The 21,980-nt window shown below is 40.0% G+C and overlaps 1 protein-coding gene across 1 annotated transcript; it reads left to right on the forward strand.

The window, feature by feature from the left end:
* Positions 1-65: 65 nt before the first annotated feature.
* Positions 66-21,692, forward strand: LOC141298843 (lysine-specific demethylase 2B-like). Its single transcript, XM_073829159.1, has 14 exons — positions 66-215; positions 793-908; positions 4,357-4,474; positions 5,762-6,129; positions 8,661-8,747; positions 14,513-14,764; positions 15,038-15,181; positions 15,304-15,390; positions 16,134-16,427; positions 16,517-17,322; positions 17,656-17,819; positions 19,621-19,782; positions 20,168-20,386; positions 20,631-21,692. The coding sequence occupies exons 1-14, from the start codon at positions 101-103 to the stop codon at positions 20,810-20,812; spliced, it is 3,114 nt and encodes a 1,037-aa protein (XP_073685260.1). The 5' UTR covers positions 66-100; the 3' UTR covers positions 20,813-21,692.
* The last annotated feature ends 288 nt before the right edge of the window (positions 21,693-21,980 follow it).

The raw sequence follows: 21,980 nt of genomic DNA on the forward strand, positions 1-21,980 counted from the left end.
AAAAATCATATCCGAGTTTAGAATCACACCTGCATTGCTCTCGCTCGAATATGTTTTCCAGGTCTTCTGGCTGATTCCTCCAAGCCCACACAATCTGTCTATGTATGAGGACTGGGTGCTGTCAGGCAAACAGAGTGATATCTTCCTTGGTGATCGCTCAGACGGCTGCCAGCGAGTAGAGCTGAAACAGGGCTACACGTTCTTCATCCCTTCAGGTGATGCACTGAGCTCAAGTACATGTACTGTATATAAGGAAAATGGAAGAGGATGACGTTAGCAATGCCAAGGTCATAGTTTCAGTTCCTAGAGAATGCATGAACTGATGAAATGTGTACCTTGAATTCAATGAAAGTCGCTTTGGATAAAAGTACTTCATGTCATTCCGAACCTGCATGCTGTTTTCTGTAGAACACAAAAGGAGAAATTATGAAGACACTTTACGAAGCGCTTTCAATACAACAGATTTCAGTCATTGAATATATCTGTCAATCTTTAGAAAGCACAAAAAAAGCACAATTAAAGCCATCCCCATGACATTTGGGCTGTATTCCAAGTTGTATTAAGTCATACAATAGCTTTGTCTAAGGAACAGATTGAAATTTAAGTAATTATTCCACTAAAGCTCTGAATTGTCATTTGTGTTTGAGTTCGGATTAAAAAATAGTGGCAGGTTTGACTTTAGTAGTGTACACAAGATGAAGAACGGAGAATTTGAGATAGAATATTTTAAAGTCCTTGTACAACATTTTCTTTTCTGTAATTGAGGATTCATATTTTTGTTCTCGTGTGTAGGTTGGATCCATGCCGTCTACACTCCAGAAGACACCCTGGTGTTTGGCGGGAATATTCTTCACAGTTTTAACATTCCCATGCAGCTTACTGTCTACGAAATTGAGGACAGAACAAAGGTAAAGCATTTATTAAAAATGTAGATTGTTTGATGATTTATCAGTCAGTGTTTGAGGATTTGTCTTTTTAAATTTTCCGTTGGAAGGGTGCATCTTTCAGAAGTTGTTTTTAAATATAACATTATGAGAATATTGTTAAAGCCTTCTATTTTGAGACTGGTGTAAATACTATTAGGGGTGGGTGATATACCAGTAGGCTATTGTCTTTATCACAGTTACGTTGCTGTGCTACGTGGTCACATTTTTTGCATGCATTTTTAAGCATTGCGGTTTAAAAACAAGTGACTTTAAGCCGTTGAAATGCAATCAGCAGCGAAAGAGAACTTGTTTCGCTATATGCGCACACGTGAATGGAGTTATTTTTGCCGGTTTATAGGCCTTGAGTGGTTAAATACACACACTTGTATGTGTCAAACAGCTGACAGTATATTGGAGCTGGGCAGCTCTTAAAGTGACAGCAGTCTAAAATTCCTGCTGTCTGTCATTCATGTTAATCAAGCAACAAAATAGAGAAAATCTCTCATGGCTCTTGACTAATAAGAAATCTATTAGAAATCTTAATTTACACTGAGGGAATATACTGTTTTATATATTTGATTACTTTATTTATTTGTTCTACTTTAGTTTTGCTTGTTCTATTGCTTGTAATTAGTTTCTTATTTTTTCATTGTTGACTGTTTACTTGTCTTCAGTGAGCTTGAGTTTTTAATTTTTAATTTTATTTTAGGCTAGTATTTGTTTTTTGTGATATTGACACTGGTGACAGGAATTATGAAATTTTTGTTATCGAAAATTTTAATATCATAAAGACCTCATTCAAAGCAAAAATAACTATACTGTGATATACTGTTAGTGTAAAATAAAATTACTCATATCGTGACATAAGATTTTGGTCATATTGCCCTCCCCTCCCAGTGTCTAACTATCATTAATATTGATGTGTGTGTTGAGTCTCATGAAATTCTAAGCATGTTATCTGCCTCGAAAAGACAGGAACCTAATTTTAAAGTTTGACACGTTGCCATGACAACAGCATTTGATTTATCATCGACCCCTTTACATATTCTCATCGGCCGTGTTTTGACATTATTTTGATGAAGTTTGAAGAAAATCGAGTAAAATTAAGAGGCTGATTTCAAAGCATTTTAAAAATGACACACTTCCTGCTGCCATTTGGCGGCGCTATAACTTTGACTCATAATAGTCACGTTTATGTAATCGGCATCATAAAACGAACAAACTGGTAAAGTTTAATTAGAATCATGCAATGTGTGCAACAGTTATTAGACACTTCCTGTTTCTCATTTCTCGCCATAACTTTGTCGCCTTGCCACGGCCAAACCGTTCGAGATATCAAAAATTGCATCCCCAATGTCTTGAGATCATGCTGACCGAGTTTGGTGACAATCCTATGGAAATCCTGGGAGGAGTATTTCAAATTCAAGAGCATGCGATTTTTACATTGCCCTAAATATCTCACTTCCTGTTGGGTGGAGCCTATGACATAGAGTACATAAGTTGTTTGGCTCAGTGAGATCTATATGTGTACCGAGCTTCATGTGAATACTTGCAAGTATGTGTGCGCAGTACATCAAGTTTTCTGACTGTGTTCCAGGGGGCGCTGTAGAGGCCCTGAACCACGCCCGTGTCCCAGCCTCTGTGGCGTCCGGATGACGGCAGATTCCAACGTGTGTGCAAATTTTCATGTGAGCATGTTAAGGCCCCCATAAGTGCCCGGAAGGTTGAAAAAAAGAAAAGAAAAAGAAAATAAGAATCCTTAGAAGAACAATAGGGCCTTTGCCCTTTTGGGCTCGGGCCCTAATAAAATAAAAACTAGTAAAGAAGTAAAAGCTGTCGGTGGTGATAGCCTTGTGGGCAGCGCGCCGACATACAGCGCCGTTGCGCTCTGGGCGTCCCGTGTTAGAATCCCAACTCGAGGACCTTTCCCGATCCCGCCCCCCCATCTCTCTCCCACTTCGTTTCCTGTCACTTGTGATCTGTCCTATCTCAATAAAGGCAAAAAAATGCCAAAAATAAATCTTAAAAAAAATAAAAAGTTAAAGCTAATGCAAAATATTAAATAGCACATCGGATGCCAGTTTTCCACAAGTTGGTATGATTCTTTAAGTTCTTCGTGAAATGTCTGCAACATACTTTGGTTAAAATTCCTCAGTGATCATGTAAAACAACATCCTTTTTAACTTGTCAAAAACAGCTCCGTTCACAGCGATCCATTGTGACGCATGTCTCTTTAAATGATAATGAGCTACTGCTCACCCCGCCCCCTCTTCCTTTTTTTTATGTATTCAGTGGCGCATTCCCATTAAAAATAATACAAATCAACTGCATTATCAGTGGCTCTGATGTGGGAAGAAAATGAAGACTCTTATGTTCACTTTTACATCCAACTACAAAACACCTGCATTGCTTACGAGACATTGTTGTCGCTACAGCTGCTCAAGCATGGAGAAAATGGAGGACAGCGTACAACTGGCTGATGGCAGAAATATGCCAATACGGGACAGTCTGTCAGTGGCCATGGGCGGGGCCTGAGCAATATGACATCATACTGCTCAGAAAATCAAAACGACTTGATGATTTAAAAAAAAAAATGGAAGAATTTTTTGCATTGTACGATGGTTGTGTTTACACACTGCAAAGACACATTTATATGCAAACACCATGTAAAAGTGAATTTTACATCCGATGTCCCTGTAAAAAAAAATACTATAATAGTGTATAAATAACCCACAAAACCAATAAGAAATAGCAGTCAGAGTGAGATCCCAAATTGCATAAATTTGAGAGTACTGAGCCTAAAACAAGATCTCCATCCTCTCACTCCTGATTGGTTCAGTTGCTGACAGTTAAAAGGCTGTTTTAGCGACAGCACTGGACACCTTTGATTGTGTTGTGACATTTCAAAGTGACAAACCAGTTATGGTTGCTCACTTTCTGCTAGCAGAACCTCCAGGACACTTTGATGTGCTCTGCAGGGCTTAGAGCCGGTGGGCTGGGCTATTTTTACATTTGCTAGACAGAGCAAGTAGAGAAGAAGACAGATCGTGGCACTGGCTGTGTTGTTCCAGGGGCTGCATTATTGCAGTGCTCTAAATTTAGCGCTGGCTGAAGGAGGTATGAGGGAATGAGAGCACAAGCCCTCCATAACTCTGAGAATGTGAGTTTCCTCCCTGGAGAGGAGCTGGAATGGAAAGATATGTGCATGAGAAGCATCTTAGTCATGTTGTCGTTTTTCTCATACTGTGAGAGCCGTCTATTTTGACGCTAGTTATATTAGTTTTGTATATAGGGTTTAGGTATAATTTTATGCAGATGAATAAATCCTATAAATCTTCATTTGTTAGTTGTATTAACTAATGTTAACAAATTGAACATGTAAAGTGTTTCAAGGTTTATAATAAAGTGCTGATTTGTATATTGGTTTTAGGTACACTCCAAATTCCGCTACCCTTTCTTCTATGAGATGTGCTGGTATGTGTTGGAGAGGTACGTGAACTGCTTGACCAGACGTTCGCACCTGAGCCTGGATTTCCGCATTCACGCTGGTGAGTTGGCTAAACTGACAGCAATTTGCAGTGAGAAACATAACCAGAAGTCATTTTCGAGTGACGGAGAGGGTTGGCAATGCAACAAAGTTCAACTTTATGCAAACGCACAGTAATGTGATCTGGCAACTACTAATGGTAGTGCAGACGTAAAGCTCACATAAAAAGCTCACAAAAAAAACGCAACTTGGTGACATCCTGCAAATTAGTCAGAATGAATGTCTTTTAATTCTATCCAACTTAATAGGAGTTTCTGTCCTAACCAGACATGACAAATTATCATGGAACAAGTTTTGAATTGCTAAGTGCGTGTGGGCGAGGGAAGACAGTGATATAAGTGTCTTATCTAGCAAAATGATCAGTCATTTTCTAAAAAAAAAAAAAAAATTTAATTTATATACATTTTAACCACAAATGCTCGGCTTGCACTAGCTCTGCAATGCACGTCCATGACTTCATGCATTTCGTAATCTCATTGGAAAGATCATGCATGGTTAGTTCTTCGTCTGTGTACTTTGGTTCAGAAAGGTAGGGTACGACGAAAAATCTCATGTTCACCTCTAACTTCAAAATTGTCCAACATTGTTGTTTTACCTTTTTTTTTAAAGGGCATTTGAATTTCTTTGCACATTCAGGTTTGTAAACCCTGGGTTGGTACTTCCACCTGCGTTGATCAAGATTTCCGAAGTCAAGCTAGTGCAAGACGAGCATTTGTGATTAAAAAGCATAGAAATTGTAATTTTTTTTAGAAAATGGCAGATCGTTTCTTTACATAAGACCCTTATGTAGAGCCCTTTAAAGCTGCATTGAAACTGCAATTTGGACATTCAACCTGTTGGCTCCCATTGAAGTCCACTATAAGGAGAAAAGTCCTGGAATGTTTTCCTCAAAAACCTTAATTTCTTTTCAACTGAAGAAAGAATGACATGAACATTTTGGATGACCAGGGGGTGAGTAAATTATCATGGAATTTTTATTCTGGAAGTGAGCTAATTCTTTAACTTAGTGTGGAATTACTTAGGTGTAAGCTGCAGAAACGATCCATAAATTAGTATTGGAGAGGGCTTATGAATATCTATTTTAATCACTCTTCCTGAACTCCACCAGTAGAGAGCCAATCTACTAAGTGGGCCCTTCTCTGCATTTTCAATCTGAGAAATGTTTCCTTATTTCATTCATAGCACTCATCAAGATGATTCCTAGAATTGCTCAAGGTCTAGTCTTCATGTAATTTTTGGTGATTCCAGGTATCCAAGTGGTTTGTTTTTTCTTCTTATTTTTATTTAGCTGAACCCAAGCTTGTAACCGAGAGTCTCGTCTCTGCTCCTCGGCTGGACATGGAGGAGGACTCGTGTGAGACGCGGTTAGAGAGGACAGAGGGGGCGAACCAGCCCTCCTCGGCTGTCCCTCCCTATCAGACCTTCAAATCCCCAGCCAATGATTCTGAAGACAGCTTCAAGTCCCTCCCATCAGAGTGTCCTAAGACTCCTTCTGGCTCACCTGGGATGGAACATTCCGGCAAATGGACCCACTTGACAGAGTTTGAGCTGAGTGGACTCAAGGCCTTGGTGGAGAAGCTGGAATCCCTTCCAGAGACAAAGAAATGCGTTCCAGAGGGCATCGAGGATCCACAAGCACTGCTCGATGACGTGAAGGTCTTTATACATTTTCCACTTGTCAATTGTTTTGTCCGTCTCTCAGTACCTTGAATTGACATATATTATAGCTTCCTCCTGAGTCCTGACTCCATTTTTCCTTTCAAAAGGAATAGTATATAGAAGCAAGCACCTGTTGGGTGGAATGGTCTGGTTGTAGAACTGGACTTGTAGGTTCAGACCCTACAAGGCACAATGCATTATCTATCACTATTTTGTGTCACTGAGCTAGCCACTTATAAGGTGGTCGCAATAATTTAAGGTGACATTGTGCATGGCTAAACCAAGTCTTTGTGTATGCACAAGATTTAAAAACAAATCAATGCGTCTCTTTTAACTATTTATAGGCAAATCTGAAATATACTGTTATCTGTTTTATTTCAATTTGTAGGCGATTATTTTATTTAAATATTTAAAATATGTTTTAAAATATTAAACTATTTAAAATATATTATAGATACTAAAGTATAATTTATTATATATTAAAACAAATATTATATTTATATATAAATAAACATATTTGCATTTACAGTTGAGGTCAAAAATGTTCAGATTCTGCAAAATGTTAGTTATTTTACCAAAATAAGAAGGATCATACAAAATGCATGTTATTTTTCATTTAGTACTAGTCCACAAGAGAAAATAGTAGTTTTTATAAAATTGACCCTGTTCAAAAGTTTACATATGCTTGATTCGTAATACTGTGTTGTTGCCTAAATGATCCACAGTGATAGTTGTTCATGAGTCCCTTGTTTGTCCTGAACAGTTAAAATCCTTAAAGCCTTTCCAATAATGACTGTATGATTTTGAGATCCATCTTTTCACACCGAGGACAACTGAGGGACTCATATGAAACTATTACAGAAGGATGAAATGCTCACTGATACTTAAGAAGGAGAAACGATGGATTAAGAGACAGGGGTTGGAAACTTTTTGAATTTGAAGATCAGGGTAAATTTACTTATTTTGTCTTCTGGGAAACATGTAAGTAGCTTCTGAAGGGCAGTACTAAATGAAATGATATTTAGGCAAAATAAGAAAAATGTACACATCTACATTTGGTTCAAAAGTTTTCACCCCCAGCTCTTAATGTATTGTGTTTCCTTCTGGAGCATCAGTAAGCCTTTAAATCTTCTGTAATAGTTGCATATGAGTCCCTCAGTTGTCCTCAGTGTGAAAACATGGATCGCAAAATCATACAGTCATTGTTAGAAAGGGTTAAACTACAAAAATTGCTGAAAAACCAAAGAATTTGTGGGACCTGAAGGATTTTTCTACAGAACAGCAGGCGGTTTGACTGTTCAGGACAAACAAGGGACTCATGAACAACTATCACTAGACAAAAAAAAAAAAAACCACACAGCTGTGGATCATTCAGGTAACAACACAGTATTAAGGATCAAGCGTATGTAAACTTTTGAACGGGGTAATTTTTATAAATTTAACTATTATTCACTCTTGTGGACTATATGTAAACATCTTTTATGCAAAATATCTTACTAAATAAAAAATAACATGCACTTTGTATGATTCCTCTTATTTTGCTAAAATAATTAACATTTTGCAGATTCTGAAAGCTGTATGGAAACTTCTGACCTTAACTGTATATTTCCTTTTTTTCATATATGTGACCCTGGACCACAAAACCAGTCTTAAGTCGCTGGGGTATGTTTGTAGCAATAGCCAAAAATACATTGCATGGGTCAAAATTTTGGATTTTTCTTATATGCCAAAAATCATTAGGAAATTAAGTAAAGATCATGTTCCATGAAGATTTTTTGTAAAATTCCTACTATAAATAATTCAAAATGTAATTTTTGATTAGTAATATGCATTGTTAAGAACCTAATTTGGACAACTTTAAACGTGATTTTCTCAGTATTTTGACTTTTTTGCACCCTTAGATTCCTGATTTTCAAATAGATGTATCTCGGCCAAATATTGTCCAATCATAACAAACCATATATCAATAGAAAGCTTATCTATTGAGCGTTCATATGATGTATATATCTCAGTTTTGTAAAATTTAACCTTATGACTGGTTTTGTGGTCCAGGGTCACATATGTGACCCTGTGATCTTAAGTCGCTGGGGTTTATTTGTAGCAATAGCCAAAAATACATTGTATGGGTCAAAATTATTGATTTTTCTTTTATGCCAAAAATCATTAGGAAATTAAGTAAAGATCATGTTCCATGAAGATTTTTTGTAAAATTCCCACTGTAAACATATCAAAATGTAATTTTTGATTAGTAATATGCATTGTTAAGAACTTAATTTGGATAACTTTAAAGGTGATTTTCTCAGTATTTTGATTTATTTGCACCCTCAGATTCCAGATTTTCAAATAGACGTATCTCGGCCAAATATTGTCCTATACTAACAAACCATATATCAATAGAAAGCTTATTTATTGAGCTTTCATATGATGTATATATCTCAGTTTTGTAAAATTTAACCTTATGACTGGTTTTGTGGTCCAGGGTCACATATATATAATAGTTTAATTTTGTTTTTTGTCTCCTTGAACAGGTTGTCCTGAAGGAACATGCAGATGACAATCCCAAATTGGCCATCAGTGGTTCTCCTATTGTATGCTGGCCGAAGAAGATGGGCAAGGTATGACTGTTAATGCAGAGTGATTAGAAACATTAGTATGTGGCCGAGCAAGATTGTTTAACCAATTAATAATTTGATGTCCACATTGATGTCATCAGTTACTTAAAACACGCAAAACGTGTTACGGAGGCTTTGCTGTCACCATTCATTCCTAATTTCTTTCCCTTCTATAGATATTTATGGTTGGAAGTTAAGAATGCATTAAGAGGATTTTTATTTTTAAAAAAAACTTTTTTGTTGCACTACCTAAATAGTTAATCTGTCAGAAAGATTCTATGAAAATATGATGCAATGTCTATATTTGACAAAGGCAAAGCAGAACTTTGCATTAGTATTTCACTGGAATGATGAATCGACTTCAGACACAAGGGAAGTGCCGCCAGTCCCCCAAAATTAGATCCGACCAATCACAAGCAAATCTACACTTATAGAGTTCTTTTAGTTTATTTCCCTATTGACTGTGACACACGCGATTGGATGTTGCCTTTTGTACTCCCCCCACTTCACAACACTAAAACTGTCTCGACGACTAAAAGCCCAGCTGCTGAATTTCGCCTCCATTGTGTCTGTCTTTTGTGATTAAATACCATCTGTCCTTATACTGCCCCAACTGGCCTCTCTTCCTTACCCCATGACCCTGTTTGAACATGTAGCACTACTGTTCTGCATGGCCGCTTCCTATTGGCTGCGCTGGCACATATTAACAATAACGTTTTGCATACTGCACACCCATTGGCTCTGCTGCTCTCATCACCCCTCCCACTTCTTGGAACTCCCCCTGATGCATATTCATGAGCATGTCTTGCTCTAGCCTGTGTGCTCTGATGACTAAGAAACAGAAGGGAGGGCTGTGCCGTCTCGCAGCCAGTAGCAAGCCAGAGCTGCAGCCATGTCAGTTAGCAAAACGCTGAGAGGACTCTAAGAGCCATGGCCATGTCGCTGATCGCTGACGAGGAGGATTATGAGAACTCGGATGCTGAGCAGGTAGCAACGATGAGCCGGACCTACGGGTCCTTAGACTTGAGAAAAGGAGATGCGATGGGTTGCATGCAGCTGTTATTTGTCTGTATTTGCATGGGTAACTGAAGTACACGTGATAAGGGAACTGTCAAGAGCTGTCAGAAATGTTTACGGTGACCGCTGATAACTCCATATGACTAGCACACGAGTTTGGTTTTGAGCCTGGTGCTCATTTTGATCCACTTTGATGTTTATTTTGAAATATTAAGGTCACATTTTTGCCATTTTTCTTATGAACATGAACCTAAACTAGCATTTCTTGATGCTGTAAGGTCTTGTTAGGTACTTTCAGAAGTTGCAGGTGAAAGTGAAATTAGTGACACTTCATTTGTGGAAGCGGTGATAGTTCTATGATATGATATAATGCAGTGTTTCGAAGGCGTGTGGGTTCTTTGAATACTTTGCATATGTCTGTTTGTGTGGCTGCCCACGTGAGACTCTCGTCGCTTGTTTTATGTTTGCGGTTGGGCGAATCTTTGATTCTCTTCCAGTGAATCCTTTTGTATTGCTTTTCTATTCAAAGCATACAAATGCATTTCACCCCGAATGCTGTCGCCACTAAGGAAAGGATGCAGCTGCTAGATTAGTATCATTTAATCATCCTTCATTAGGATGAAATACATCTCTGTGGCTTTGTAAAAACATACAAAGGTACGTTTGTCTGATTGCGTACGTTTTTACTCTCACTGCTCAGTCCAGATATTTGTATAGATCATTGTGTTATTCAACTTCCTCAATTTCCAGGATATTTTTAACTGTTTTGGCCACAGCCCAACAAGGGCCTCTTTGAGCCGGTCCTACAAGATGAGCGCATGGGGGAGGGGCGGGACAAAGAACCAACGTGAGTAAAAACAGTTCAGACATGTTTTTGTTGTGAACATATTTAGTCCTGGACCTGTAGTTATGAAATAGTAGGTGTATATGGAATCAGACGTAATTTTGGGGGGAAATTAGATCTTACATCAACACATCTGGGCTTGGATGCTATTTGACAGCTGACCTCTACACAGGTCATCTTTGTAGAACTAATATATATATATATATATATATATATATATATATATATAGATAGATAGATAGATAGATAGATAGAGATATAGATAGATAGATAGATATATATATATTATATGGAATTTTGCATACATGTATTGGTATAATATCAGCCACTTCCTTATTTATTAACTTAGTGACCTTCATGGGGGTGCAGTAGTGATCAAGCTAGCAGTAATCAAGGTTTTTATTTTTTTGGTCACCTCTGCTTAGGACTGGCTCTGCAACGTTTGCATACGTTTTGGTTTTTGTATTGTGATATTCTTCGCCCTAGTGAAAAGGGCTTTATTTTGCTGATATCTGCCTCATCCAGTTTTGTGAGTTTAGTGTTAAATATCAAGTGTATCTTCACACCCTACCAATTAAATTTCTCCTGCCATTGTCCCTGCAGCTGGGTGTGATTTGTGAGTTTTGCTGTAGTTTTTTACAGTATAGGCTTAATGAATATTCATTAGGAGAATATTCTTAAAGGGATAGCTCCCCCAGAAATGAAAATTCTGTCATTGATTACTCATTATTCATTGATGTCGTTCCAAACCCATAAGACCTTCGTTTATCTTTTTTGAACGTCTTGAACGTGTCAGTTGTATTGCTCAGATTTCATTAAAAATATTTTTGTGTGTGTTCACACTTGTCATGTTTGGGTTAAAATGAACTCTGTTGCGATTGCCTTGTTAGTGAGGTTTAAGTAAGTGTGAACGTTGCAATCCAAACTTTGATGCGCACCAAACATCATCTTTTTAGCAGACTCGGTCCGCTTTCAAACAAACTCTGGTGCATTTTGAATGAAATGTGAATGCAATACGTACCAAATACTTCTAAACAAACCAAAAACAAGTAATGAAAAGATGCGAGGTAAAGTGCCTTTCATGAGCTCTTAGTTCGCAGGTGGTGAAAATGCTACGCAAAATATATATTAGGTGTATTTGACTTAAAGCGGCACTGCGCAGACTCGTCGCTTTAAGTCGAATGCATTGTTTGGAGTGTTCTGCGAGTTCCATCACAAAATATACATCAGTCAACCTGACCAATCAGATTGTGAATGTATCACTATTCCTTTAGGTTCGGTATCTTTAGGTTTGCTGTCAAAAATGCCAGTGTGAACACTAAGCAGACCAGGACCAAATGTATCATTTTCCTTTTTGGTCCAGACCAAATTAACCAAAGGAACTGAACTATAAGTGTGAAAACACCCTTAATTCGTGTTCCAAAGATGTAAGGTCTTACAGGTTTGGAACGACGTGAGGGTGAGTAATTAATGACAAAATTTTAACTTTTGGCTGAACTATCCCTTTGACAAGTTGGACAATTACATAAGTGGCATCTGGTTTATTGATGGTATCGCTATCTTGTATATCTTGTATATGTTTACCATGGATATGTATTTTTTGATACACCTATACCAGACAGCAAGCTTTAAAATCCATGTTTGCCCTTAATATCTACAATAATCCTGTCTTAGTCAGTCATCCATCTCTGCAGCAGTTTTTATATGAATGCAGTTATATATTAAATTATAGATTTCTGACCTTGTCAGCAAGCTGCTCTAACAATGTCAAGCAAATCTGTTTACGGTATTAATGTGTCATAGCATATGCACACACTCAAATGCTGTGATGATGGCTGGTGTGGAAAGTTTTTCTTATTTCAGTGGTTTTACAATGAGAAGTGAAACATTTCCTCACTTTAATAAGGTTATATTTTAACAATGAAATCAGTTATGTGACTGTTGACAAGTCTTCTCTGTTTGGCTTCTAAAATCTGCTCTGAACTTTTGTATTTATTCTGAACATTTTGATCTGATATTAAAATGACGAAATGTGCATTGAAGTAGGGATAAAAATAATACTGATATAATGATGATAAATTTAGACACAACCAACCCCAGGAGGAGTTGAGTGAATGTTTTTAAAACCGCGCTCGCGGTGACCCGAGTTCGAATCCCGTCCCGTGGTGCTTTGCTGATCCCACTCCCCTCTCTCTCTACCCATAGCTTTCCTGTATGTTCTCCGCTGTCCTATCTAAAATATAACTTTAAAAATGAATAAATGAAAAAATCCAATAGTTCCAAAAGAAGAATGTTATTAGCAAAACTGATAACCGATAAGTAGTTTGACCTCAGCTTGGAACCTTTGATTTTGGGTGGAGATCTTGTAGGACCTTCACTGAATTTCCAAGGTCCTGTCTTTAATCTGGGTGAAAGCAGCTCTTATAAATGCAAACTCACAACATCCAACACATTAACGAGACATTAGATTTGGCCTGGAATGTTTTTCCCCACTGGCAGCCACATAACTGTCTCCCTCTCCCCCGGCTCTGCTGACCACATGCTTGAATTTGTGCTTCTGTTTTCCTCCAAACTCAGTTTCATAACACATCACATCTGAGATGTTGTGAAACAGCAGTTTCTGCTTTCTGATATTTGTAGACAACTTAAAGAACTCCAACAGTATGTTGTGGTTGTTGTTTTTTTTCTTTCATTTCATCCATGTAGACTCATGCAAGGCGAAAATCAATTCTACTACAAGCATCAAATTCAAAGCTCTGTGCAAACAGGACTTCTGACTCCGATTGTAGAGCTAATCTCAACTCTCATGGGCAGAGAAATCCACTTAGGCTGTTTAAGAGAAATGTACCTATTGAGGAGGTCGGGTTGCACTTTCCCCCTCTGGCTAATACGATTGTTCGTGTTTTCCTCTCCATTACTGAAGGTTCATAAAGAGGGTGGAGGCCAGATTTATTCTCATCAATCACCCATCAATCACCCAATGTCCCATGGTGCCGTAAGAAAATCGTGCTGCTGGGACAGGCATGACTTCTGCTTGATGTAATGGGGACATGGCAACCCATGGGATCTGGGATGTGGAATATAACTGTTTGAAGAATAATTCCCTTTGACTTGCTTGAGAGTATATAAGCTTATTATGATTTATAATCTAAATGCACTGTTGCCATTTTGGCCTGATAGCCAAGAATAACACTGTAAAAGCTCTATCAAAAAGGAAACAGAATCAATAATAGAAAGTGCTTTGCATCAAGGAGATCAAATGGCAAATACAAATACGCTTATTATTCATTCTGACGTCTCTGCTACTGCTGCCGTTTCTCCTCTGTTGCATAACATGGCTAAATCAGTGTTGGAATATTTGTGTTTCCAAGGAAACACAGATGCATTTATCAGAAATGCTGTTAGGAATAATATTCGTTGGCTGGTTTAATGCATGTTCCTGCAGCTGTATCCTGACTTATTGTTCTTTTAATTGACTCAGAGTTAATAACAACCGGGAATGTCCTCCAACTTTACTTGACTGACATTGTGGGCAGATTTTATCGGTATTCACAGAGTAGTAAAAATGCTTTCTCATGTTTAGTGCTGCTGTTCTCTGTTTTTTTTTTTTTTTAAGTGCCTCGAGGCCATATAAACAGTTTGAATAACTGCATATACAACTAAATCTGAACCATATGAACCCACTCTCAGAGTGTGGGGTCTGAAAGTTGATAGGATTGTGTTTGTTATGTTCGACTGTGTGGCATTACATTGCGTTACTGGTAAAGTCAGCAAGCAGCTCACAAACATATCATGTTCTTGTTTCCAAACATGTTAAGTATGTAAAACGGTTTGAGAAAAGTTTAATCTTGTTTCTCATTTTTCTTTGGCTCTTGCAAAAATAACACTGTGGTTCTATATGTTTCAGCCACGGCCGCTTAATCGGCCAAAAACAAAGATGGGCTCGTCTCCATCGGCTGCTCCAGGGTCAACAGCAGGAGGAGTGAAGCTCTCGTCCAGTCGCGGTTCATCTAGTGCCCGGTGCAGACGGACACGCTGTAGGAAGTGCGAGGCATGTACGCGCAAAGAGTGTGGCGAGTGCCACTTCTGCAAAGACATGAAGAAGTTTGGTGGACCAGGCCGCATGAAGCAGTCCTGTATCATGAGACAGTGCATAGCGGTCAGTCTGGCTACTCATCATCAGATTTGACCGTGGTGCCCAAACTCGGTCCTGCAGAGTTTAAATCCAACTTGCCTCAACACACCTGCTGGGAAGATTCTATTATGCCTAGTGTAAGAGTTTAACTAGCTGGTTCAGGTGTGTTTAATCGGGGTTGGAGCTAAACTCTGCAGGTCCCTCCAGGACCGAGTTTGAGCACCCCTGGATTTGACCCTTGATCTGCTGAAAGGCACATCTGGAGAAACTAATTGCCACTCTTTTTGTGTTTTTCAGCCTGTTTTACCTCACACTGCTGTGTGTCTGGTGTGCGGAGAGGCTGGAAAAGAAGACACGGTCGAGAATGAGGAGGACAAGTTCAACATGATGCTTATGGAGTGCTCTATCTGCAATGAGATCATCCATCCAGCATGCTTGAAGGTGGTTTTTCAAATCAGGCCACCAAACAATTGGAAACTGTGATATCTGAGCTATAATGGTGTCAACAATCTTTTACATTTAGTCTTCCGTTGAGTAGAAACTAATTCTGATTTGTTGTTCAGGACAAGGATTCTGGTGGCGTTGTAAATGACGAGTTGCCAAATTGCTGGGAGTGTCCGAAATGCAATCATGCTGGAAAGACAGGGAAAGTAAGCATCACTGTCCAACCTAACAACATACTTAAAGAAAACATAAGCTAAATAATGAAAACAGTGGTGACGATATTAACTCTGTCCTGGAGGGCCGGTGTCCTGCAGAGTTTAGCTCTGACTTGCCTCTACACATCAGCCTAGAAGTTTCTAGCACAGGGGTGGCAAACTCCGGTCCTGGAGAACAGCAGACCTACAGAGTTCAGCTCCAACCCTAATAAAAACTCACATGTCTTTAGCTTCCTTGTAATTCTTCAGAACTTGATTAGCTAATTCAGGTGTGTTTGACTAAGGTTGAAGCAAAACTCTGCAGGGCCGCGGCTCTCTAGGGCCGACGTTCGCCACCCCTGTTCTAGACCAGGGATAGGCAACTTCAGTCCAGGTGGGCCAATGTCCTGCAGAGTTTAGCTTAAACTCTAATCAAATACACCGGGCTGAAGCTTTCTAGTGATCTGGAAGACACTGATTAGCTTGTTTAGGTGTGTTTAATTAGGCTTGAAGCTCTGCAGGACAGTGGCACTCCAGGACCGATGTTGCATATCCCTGACCTAGACCTTAACCATCTATAGACATTGATTAGCTGCTTCAGTTGTGTTTAATTAGGGTTGGAGCTAAACTCTGTAGGATACTGGCCCTCCAGGATCAAGTTTGGAGACCCCTGTCTTAAGATAACAAGAAAATACATTTCTGATAAAATTGATATAAACTTGTCTTGTCGTCTTTCCCACCTTTTGGTCGCAAAGCAAAAAAGAGGCCCAGGGTTTAAGTACGCCTCCAATCTCCCTGGCTCTCTGCTCAAAGAGCAGCGAACGAACCGGGACATAAAGGATGAGCCGGAATCAAACATGTCTACAGAGTCCTACACCTCTACTGTTTCACCGGTCATGAAGAAGAAGACAGAACGAGAGGACACTCCTACCTGCAAGTCAGAAGACGCGTTTAAGAAACGTTCTCTCAAATTGGAGGACAATCCACTCCGCAAGAAGAGAAAACTCTTTGAAAAGGACTCAGATTCAGAATCCAATGTCAAGAAAAAGGTAGCAAGAAAATGAATAAGTAAAAGCAAATAAGAGATGAAATAATATTTTTGCAAAGCATGTATTTTGACCCTCTTTTAAATCCACAGAAGAAGCGCTCAAAGCCTGAAGATCTCTCAACCTCTACTGTCCTGGGACAGATCAAGACAGAAAGAGAGGATGATGAGTATGATGAGGATAACCGACAAGAACTGGAGAGGAGAGCCTATAGTTTTGTGCCCTCAGAAGATGAGGATGGAGATGATGAAGGGGAGGAGGAAGAAGAAGAGGAGACAATGAAGGAGAGCAGTCGAGAGGAGAATGGGAAGCTTGTAAACAAGACCTCCGCTGCACGGGAAGGTGACCAATCACAGGGCGGTGTTACCCAGGCGGGGCCCAGCAGCGACTCGCAGTTGAGGAGCCAGCGAAAAACCAAACGTAAGCCTCGCCTGCCCAACAAAGAACTGAGCAAAGAACTAAGCAAACAACTCAATCAGGAGATCCAGAAGACAGAGGATCGTCTGGCTCATCAAAATGGCAGGGTTGTGAAGACAGAACCAGATAGTGATGGAGAGGACAGAAAGCCACTGAAGAATGGCAGCAGCCATCTGAGAGACTGGCTGGGGCCTAAGCGGGAACTAAACGGATCCTTGCGAGAGCAGCATCCGGTTAATTGGATCAGGACTACACCTACCCCTGTCATTCGGCCAAAACCTTGCCGCTCTCCACCAAAATGTGTTCAGATGGAGCGTCACGTTATTCGCCCCCCTCCGATCAGCCCCCCTCCAGATGGTCTGCCCCTAGATGATGGGAAAAACCACGTCATGCGGAGAGAAGTATGGATGGCAGTGTTCAGCCACCTCACACACCAAGACCTGTGTGTCTGCATGCGAGTCTGCAAGACCTGGAACAGATGGTACGTCTTCCAGAAATTAGGAAAGAAAGCATAGTAATATGTTGAATTTATTTTATACTGTAGCAGATCTTAAAAGGTCTACCTAGCAGCATACTTCTTTTTTCTCCATTGGTGCTTTTATTGGTTTTCTACCTTGCTCTTAGACTTAAGCACATCTTTAACTCTAGTTTTTAGAGATTGATAGATTGTAGTTGGGTCACAAAAATGAAATTAATCTTTCAATTGGGACTTTAACTAGCTTAAATCCTTAAGGGCTCCCATGTTTCAAGCAAGTGTTAAACTCAACTTCGTAAGATGCACATTAAGGCTAAGTCTTCTGTCCTCTGTTCTTAGGTGTTGTGATAAAAGACTGTGGACCAAGATCGATCTAAACCGGTGCAAGTCAATCACTCCACTCATGCTGAGCGGCATTATCCGCAGACAGCCGGTCTCCCTGGACCTGAGTTGGACCAACATCTCTAAAAAGCAGCTCAGCTGGCTAATCAACAGATTACCTGGTACAATCACACTTTTATTTACCGCCTAAATTGTTCAATCGTGGAAAGGATCACTGAACAGCTGTTTTCCTTTCCAGTTGTTTTGATCTGTTTGCAGCTCCTGATGGCATAGCCCAGGGATAGGCAACGTCACAGTTAGGTAGACCTCTGGTGACAAGACTGGGGTGTAGAGTACATAAAGGTTACACCAGGGATAGGCAACATTGGTCCTGTTATGCCGATGTCCTGCAGAGTTTAGCTCCAACCCTGAAAAAAAAAAACTCACCTGCCTGTAGCTTAGTGATCCTGAAGACCTTGATTAGCTGGTTCAGGTGTGTTTGATTAAGGTTGGAGCTTATCTCTGCAGGACAGCAGCATTCCAAGACCTTTATGTACTCTACACCCCAGTCTTGTCACCATAGATCTACGTTACTGTGACGTTTAGATACAGACCTAATCGAATACACCCAGGGGTGGCATTTGCATATGGTAGTTGCCATACCTTAGCCTCCCCCGGCATACCCTGGTTGTTGCCATACTCTAGGCCAGGGCTAGCCAACTTCAGTCCTGGAGGGCCAGTGACTTGCAGAGTTTAGGTCTAACCCTAATCAAGCCTGTAGCTTTCTAGTGATCTTGAAGACATTGATTAGCTTGTTCAGGTGTGTTTGATTAGGGTTGGAGCTGCCTTCATGTGCTATCGTAATTATGGTAAATACCAAAATCCAACATCGAAATTGCACATGAACACCCACTCACGTTGTAGTTTCCACTGGAAAGCTCGAAATTTTTTATGATACCCGAGCTGCCGAGATGGGATAAACTTTGACCTTTCAACATGGCGGACAGCAACGAAACTATACTGAATGGTAAGCATTGCATGATGTTAAAAGTTCTCTGCTGTTTAGTTGGTTAGTTTGTAGCCCCCATAATGCTGGGGCATAAAGAATTTTAATAACGCCGCTATTTAAACGTAGTGTTGTCTTTAAAAATACCGTTAAGAGAAGATGTTAGCTCGTTGTGGCTTGCCTCCAGTAGGGTGCTGTGCGGTACAGTGTTCTGAAGGAGGCAATTTTCTCATGTTATTTTATTCGGTCTGTAGTGTACGCCAGTGACAGCATGATATACTGGGACCAGGAGATGACCCAGCCCGTAGCCCAAACTCTCTATCAACGAGTAATTGAACTGTAATTCCGAGTCCGCCATGTTTCTCTTCACTACGACAACAAAAGCACCTGAACACGACACACTGGTAATTTCCACTTCACAAGTGGAAAGCATCATCTTTCCCATATCACATGAAGGCAGCATAAATACAGAAGTTGCCCGACCCTGCTATAGGCAACTGTTTACCGCAACCCTGGAATGTAATTTCTACCAAGTGGGGACCTGCCCCTAGGGCAGGGGTGCCCAAACTCTGGATGGCCGGTGTCCTGCAGAGTTTAGCTCCAGCCCCAATTAAACACACCTAAATTATCTAATCAAGCTCTTACTAGGCATACTAGAAATTTCCTGGGGCAAGTTGGACTCTGCAGGACCCCGGCTCTCCAGGACTGAGTTTGGACCCCCTGCCCTAGGGCTAACGGACCAAGGGTAACGCTGATGCTATACCTTTTGTGAAATGCCACCACTGAATACACCTAAGTCAGCTAATTAATATATTCAGGAACTTTCGATGATACAAACAGGTGTTTTGGAGCAGGGGTGAAACTGAACTCTTCATAAAGGTAGATCTCCAAAAACAGGATTGGGCACCACTCGTGTATGCAAACTCCACTCTCATGTCTGATACTTACATGACTCCTTTGTGTTGGTTTCCCGGCAGGTCTAAGGATTCTGTTGCTGGCAGGCTGTTCATGGGCAGCTGTATCAGCTTTGTGCACATCCATTTGTCCTTTGCTAAGAACTTTAGATGTACAGTGGGTAGAGGGATTCAAGGACAACCAGATAAGAGACTTACTCTCCCCACCAACAGACAACAGACCAGGTACTGAATGATAGCAGTAATCATCGTTTATGCGCAGTATGTATTGTTAACCCATTTAGAAGTTCTTTATCTGCTTTTGCCAATTCATAGTGCCCCCATGTGTACGCAACAAGTAGTACAGGTACATTTCTGTTATATCAGGGGTGTCCAAACTCGGTCCTGGAGGGCCGCTGTCCTGCAGAGTTTAGCTCCAATCCCAATTAGACACACCTGAACCAGCTAATCAAGCTTTTACTAGGCATACTAGAAACTTCCCGACAGGTGTGTTGAGGCAAGTTGGAGCTAAACTCTGCAGGACAACGGCCCTCCAGCACCAAGTTTGGGAACCACTGTGTTATATTGTTTCAAAACTGACTTGGTAAAGATGCATATTGCTGTCTCTCAGGTCAGTTGGACAGTAGAAGTAAACTGAGGAATGTGGAGAATCTTTGTCTGGCTGGTCTGGACATCACAGATACGTCCCTGAAGCTGATCATAAAACATATGCCTTCACTGTCCCAATTGGACCTTAGTTACTGTAACCACATCACCGACCAGAGTGTGAACATCCTCACAGCAGCCGGAACCACGACCAGAGACTCTCTCACTCACATCAACCTTTCAGGTATGCAGGAAATACTCAAACCCTCACATAACAGGTTAGACATGCTAACGGACAGTTGAGTGGGCTGGAAAACAACGACACGTAGTGTTTATGTACTTATACAAAAACTCACTAAGATTGCTATCTTGCCGTTATATGCATTGCTTCTTGGGAAAAGCAAGACCTTGCTACTAAGGTCAAGCATTAATGCAAATCCGAGTTGCTAATATTATGGGCTCTAAATCCAGATTCCTTTTCTCCACAGTTTGTAACAGAGTTACAGACCTGTCGTTGACCTACTTCAAACGCTGCGGAAACATTTGTCACATCGACCTGCGCTACTGCAAACAGGTGACCAAAGAGGGTTGTGAGCAGTTCATCGCAGAGATGTCCGTCAGCGTGCAGTTCAGACTGATTGAGGAAAAACTACTGAGCAAACTGAGCTAGTCAACAAAGACACTGACAATAACTTGACCTAGAACCCAGGGAACTAACAATTTCGCCCTCCATTTTCTACGCTTTTTCAACACAGGATTTATAGAGCCTAACACGCTCAACAGAAAACCAGCAAGAGAAACATGGCAAATTGCTAAACAACACACTCCAAGCAAATGCCTGAACTCATCAAGTCACAAGTGAAGAAATGTATTCATCTCTAGTGGCCAATTCAGCCTTTCAATCTGTTTTTTTGTTTTCAATTTGTTTTTGTTGTGCTGCTAAAGCAAACTTTTATTGATTTTTATGTTTTTTTTATGTTTACAAGGCACAGCTAAGAAAGCGCGCCAACGTTAAAATGCTGTTGAAAGGCATGTTTACTCATATATTTTGCAGAAATGTTCTAAAAAAAAAAGGGTTTTATAGTCACAAGGTGCAGTGTTGCAGTGACAAAACCGACTGTTATTTTCTTTCTCGGAAAAGAAAAATTCAAAATGCATGTGCTTTTTTCGTTACCATGCAAACGTTAAGCGTCATGCAGTATTAATTTTTGTATCAGAAGGGATTTCACACTTTATGTGCAGTATTAAATGCACTCATATAAATATATATAGACTTTATTGACAGTATTCAGTCAGTACAAAGTTTATTTTTTTTCTACGCAGTAGGAAGTTAAGCAGATCCTATCTATACTAGCTATAGTGACTGTGCAGATGTTTTTTGTAATGTTAATTTAAGATGTTTTGTCTTCTAATGTTATAAGATGTTCTACAGGTACATTCTCTTTTCCATACGACTATATTACTTACCCGGGCTTCTTTAATATGTATATATCTGGGGAAAACGTATTTGCACTGTTTGACCTGAATAAATACTGATATTTTTTCCAGTACTTATGTTTTTCTTAACGGAATTTTCACTGTGTGAACAGCTTTTGTGTACAAAACGATATACAGCCTCAGATTATTTAAGCACAAACAAGATTGTGGTTTCCCGCCTACCTTTTTACCGCTCTTTTACTCACTCTCGCGTTAATAATTGAGTAAATATAGGACATGTTATCACATACAGACAGGCATACCTTAGCGAATCCGTTCTCCAGAATAACCAGCAACCATATCCGTGTATTGTGCCATGAATGAAAAGTTATTTTCATCCGCTTGAGTCTGACTGAGAGTAA

This window comes from Garra rufa, chromosome 23, assembly GCF_049309525.1.
Source record: "Garra rufa chromosome 23, GarRuf1.0, whole genome shotgun sequence".
NCBI classification, from domain to species: Eukaryota; Metazoa; Chordata; class Actinopteri; order Cypriniformes; family Cyprinidae; genus Garra; species Garra rufa.

Bases quoted from the DNA above. Each gene is read 5' to 3' on its own strand.
- LOC141298843 (XM_073829159.1), top strand. From the start codon at position 101: ATGTATGAGGACTGGGTGCTGTCAGGCAAACAGAGTGATATCTTCCTT. The intron at 8,748-14,512 runs GTATGACTGTTA...TATATGTTTCAG, and splicing joins GGCCGAAGAAGATGGGCAAG to CCACGGCCGCTTAATCGGCC. The intron at 15,182-15,303 runs GTGGTTTTTCAA...TTTGTTGTTCAG, and splicing joins TCCATCCAGCATGCTTGAAG to GACAAGGATTCTGGTGGCGT.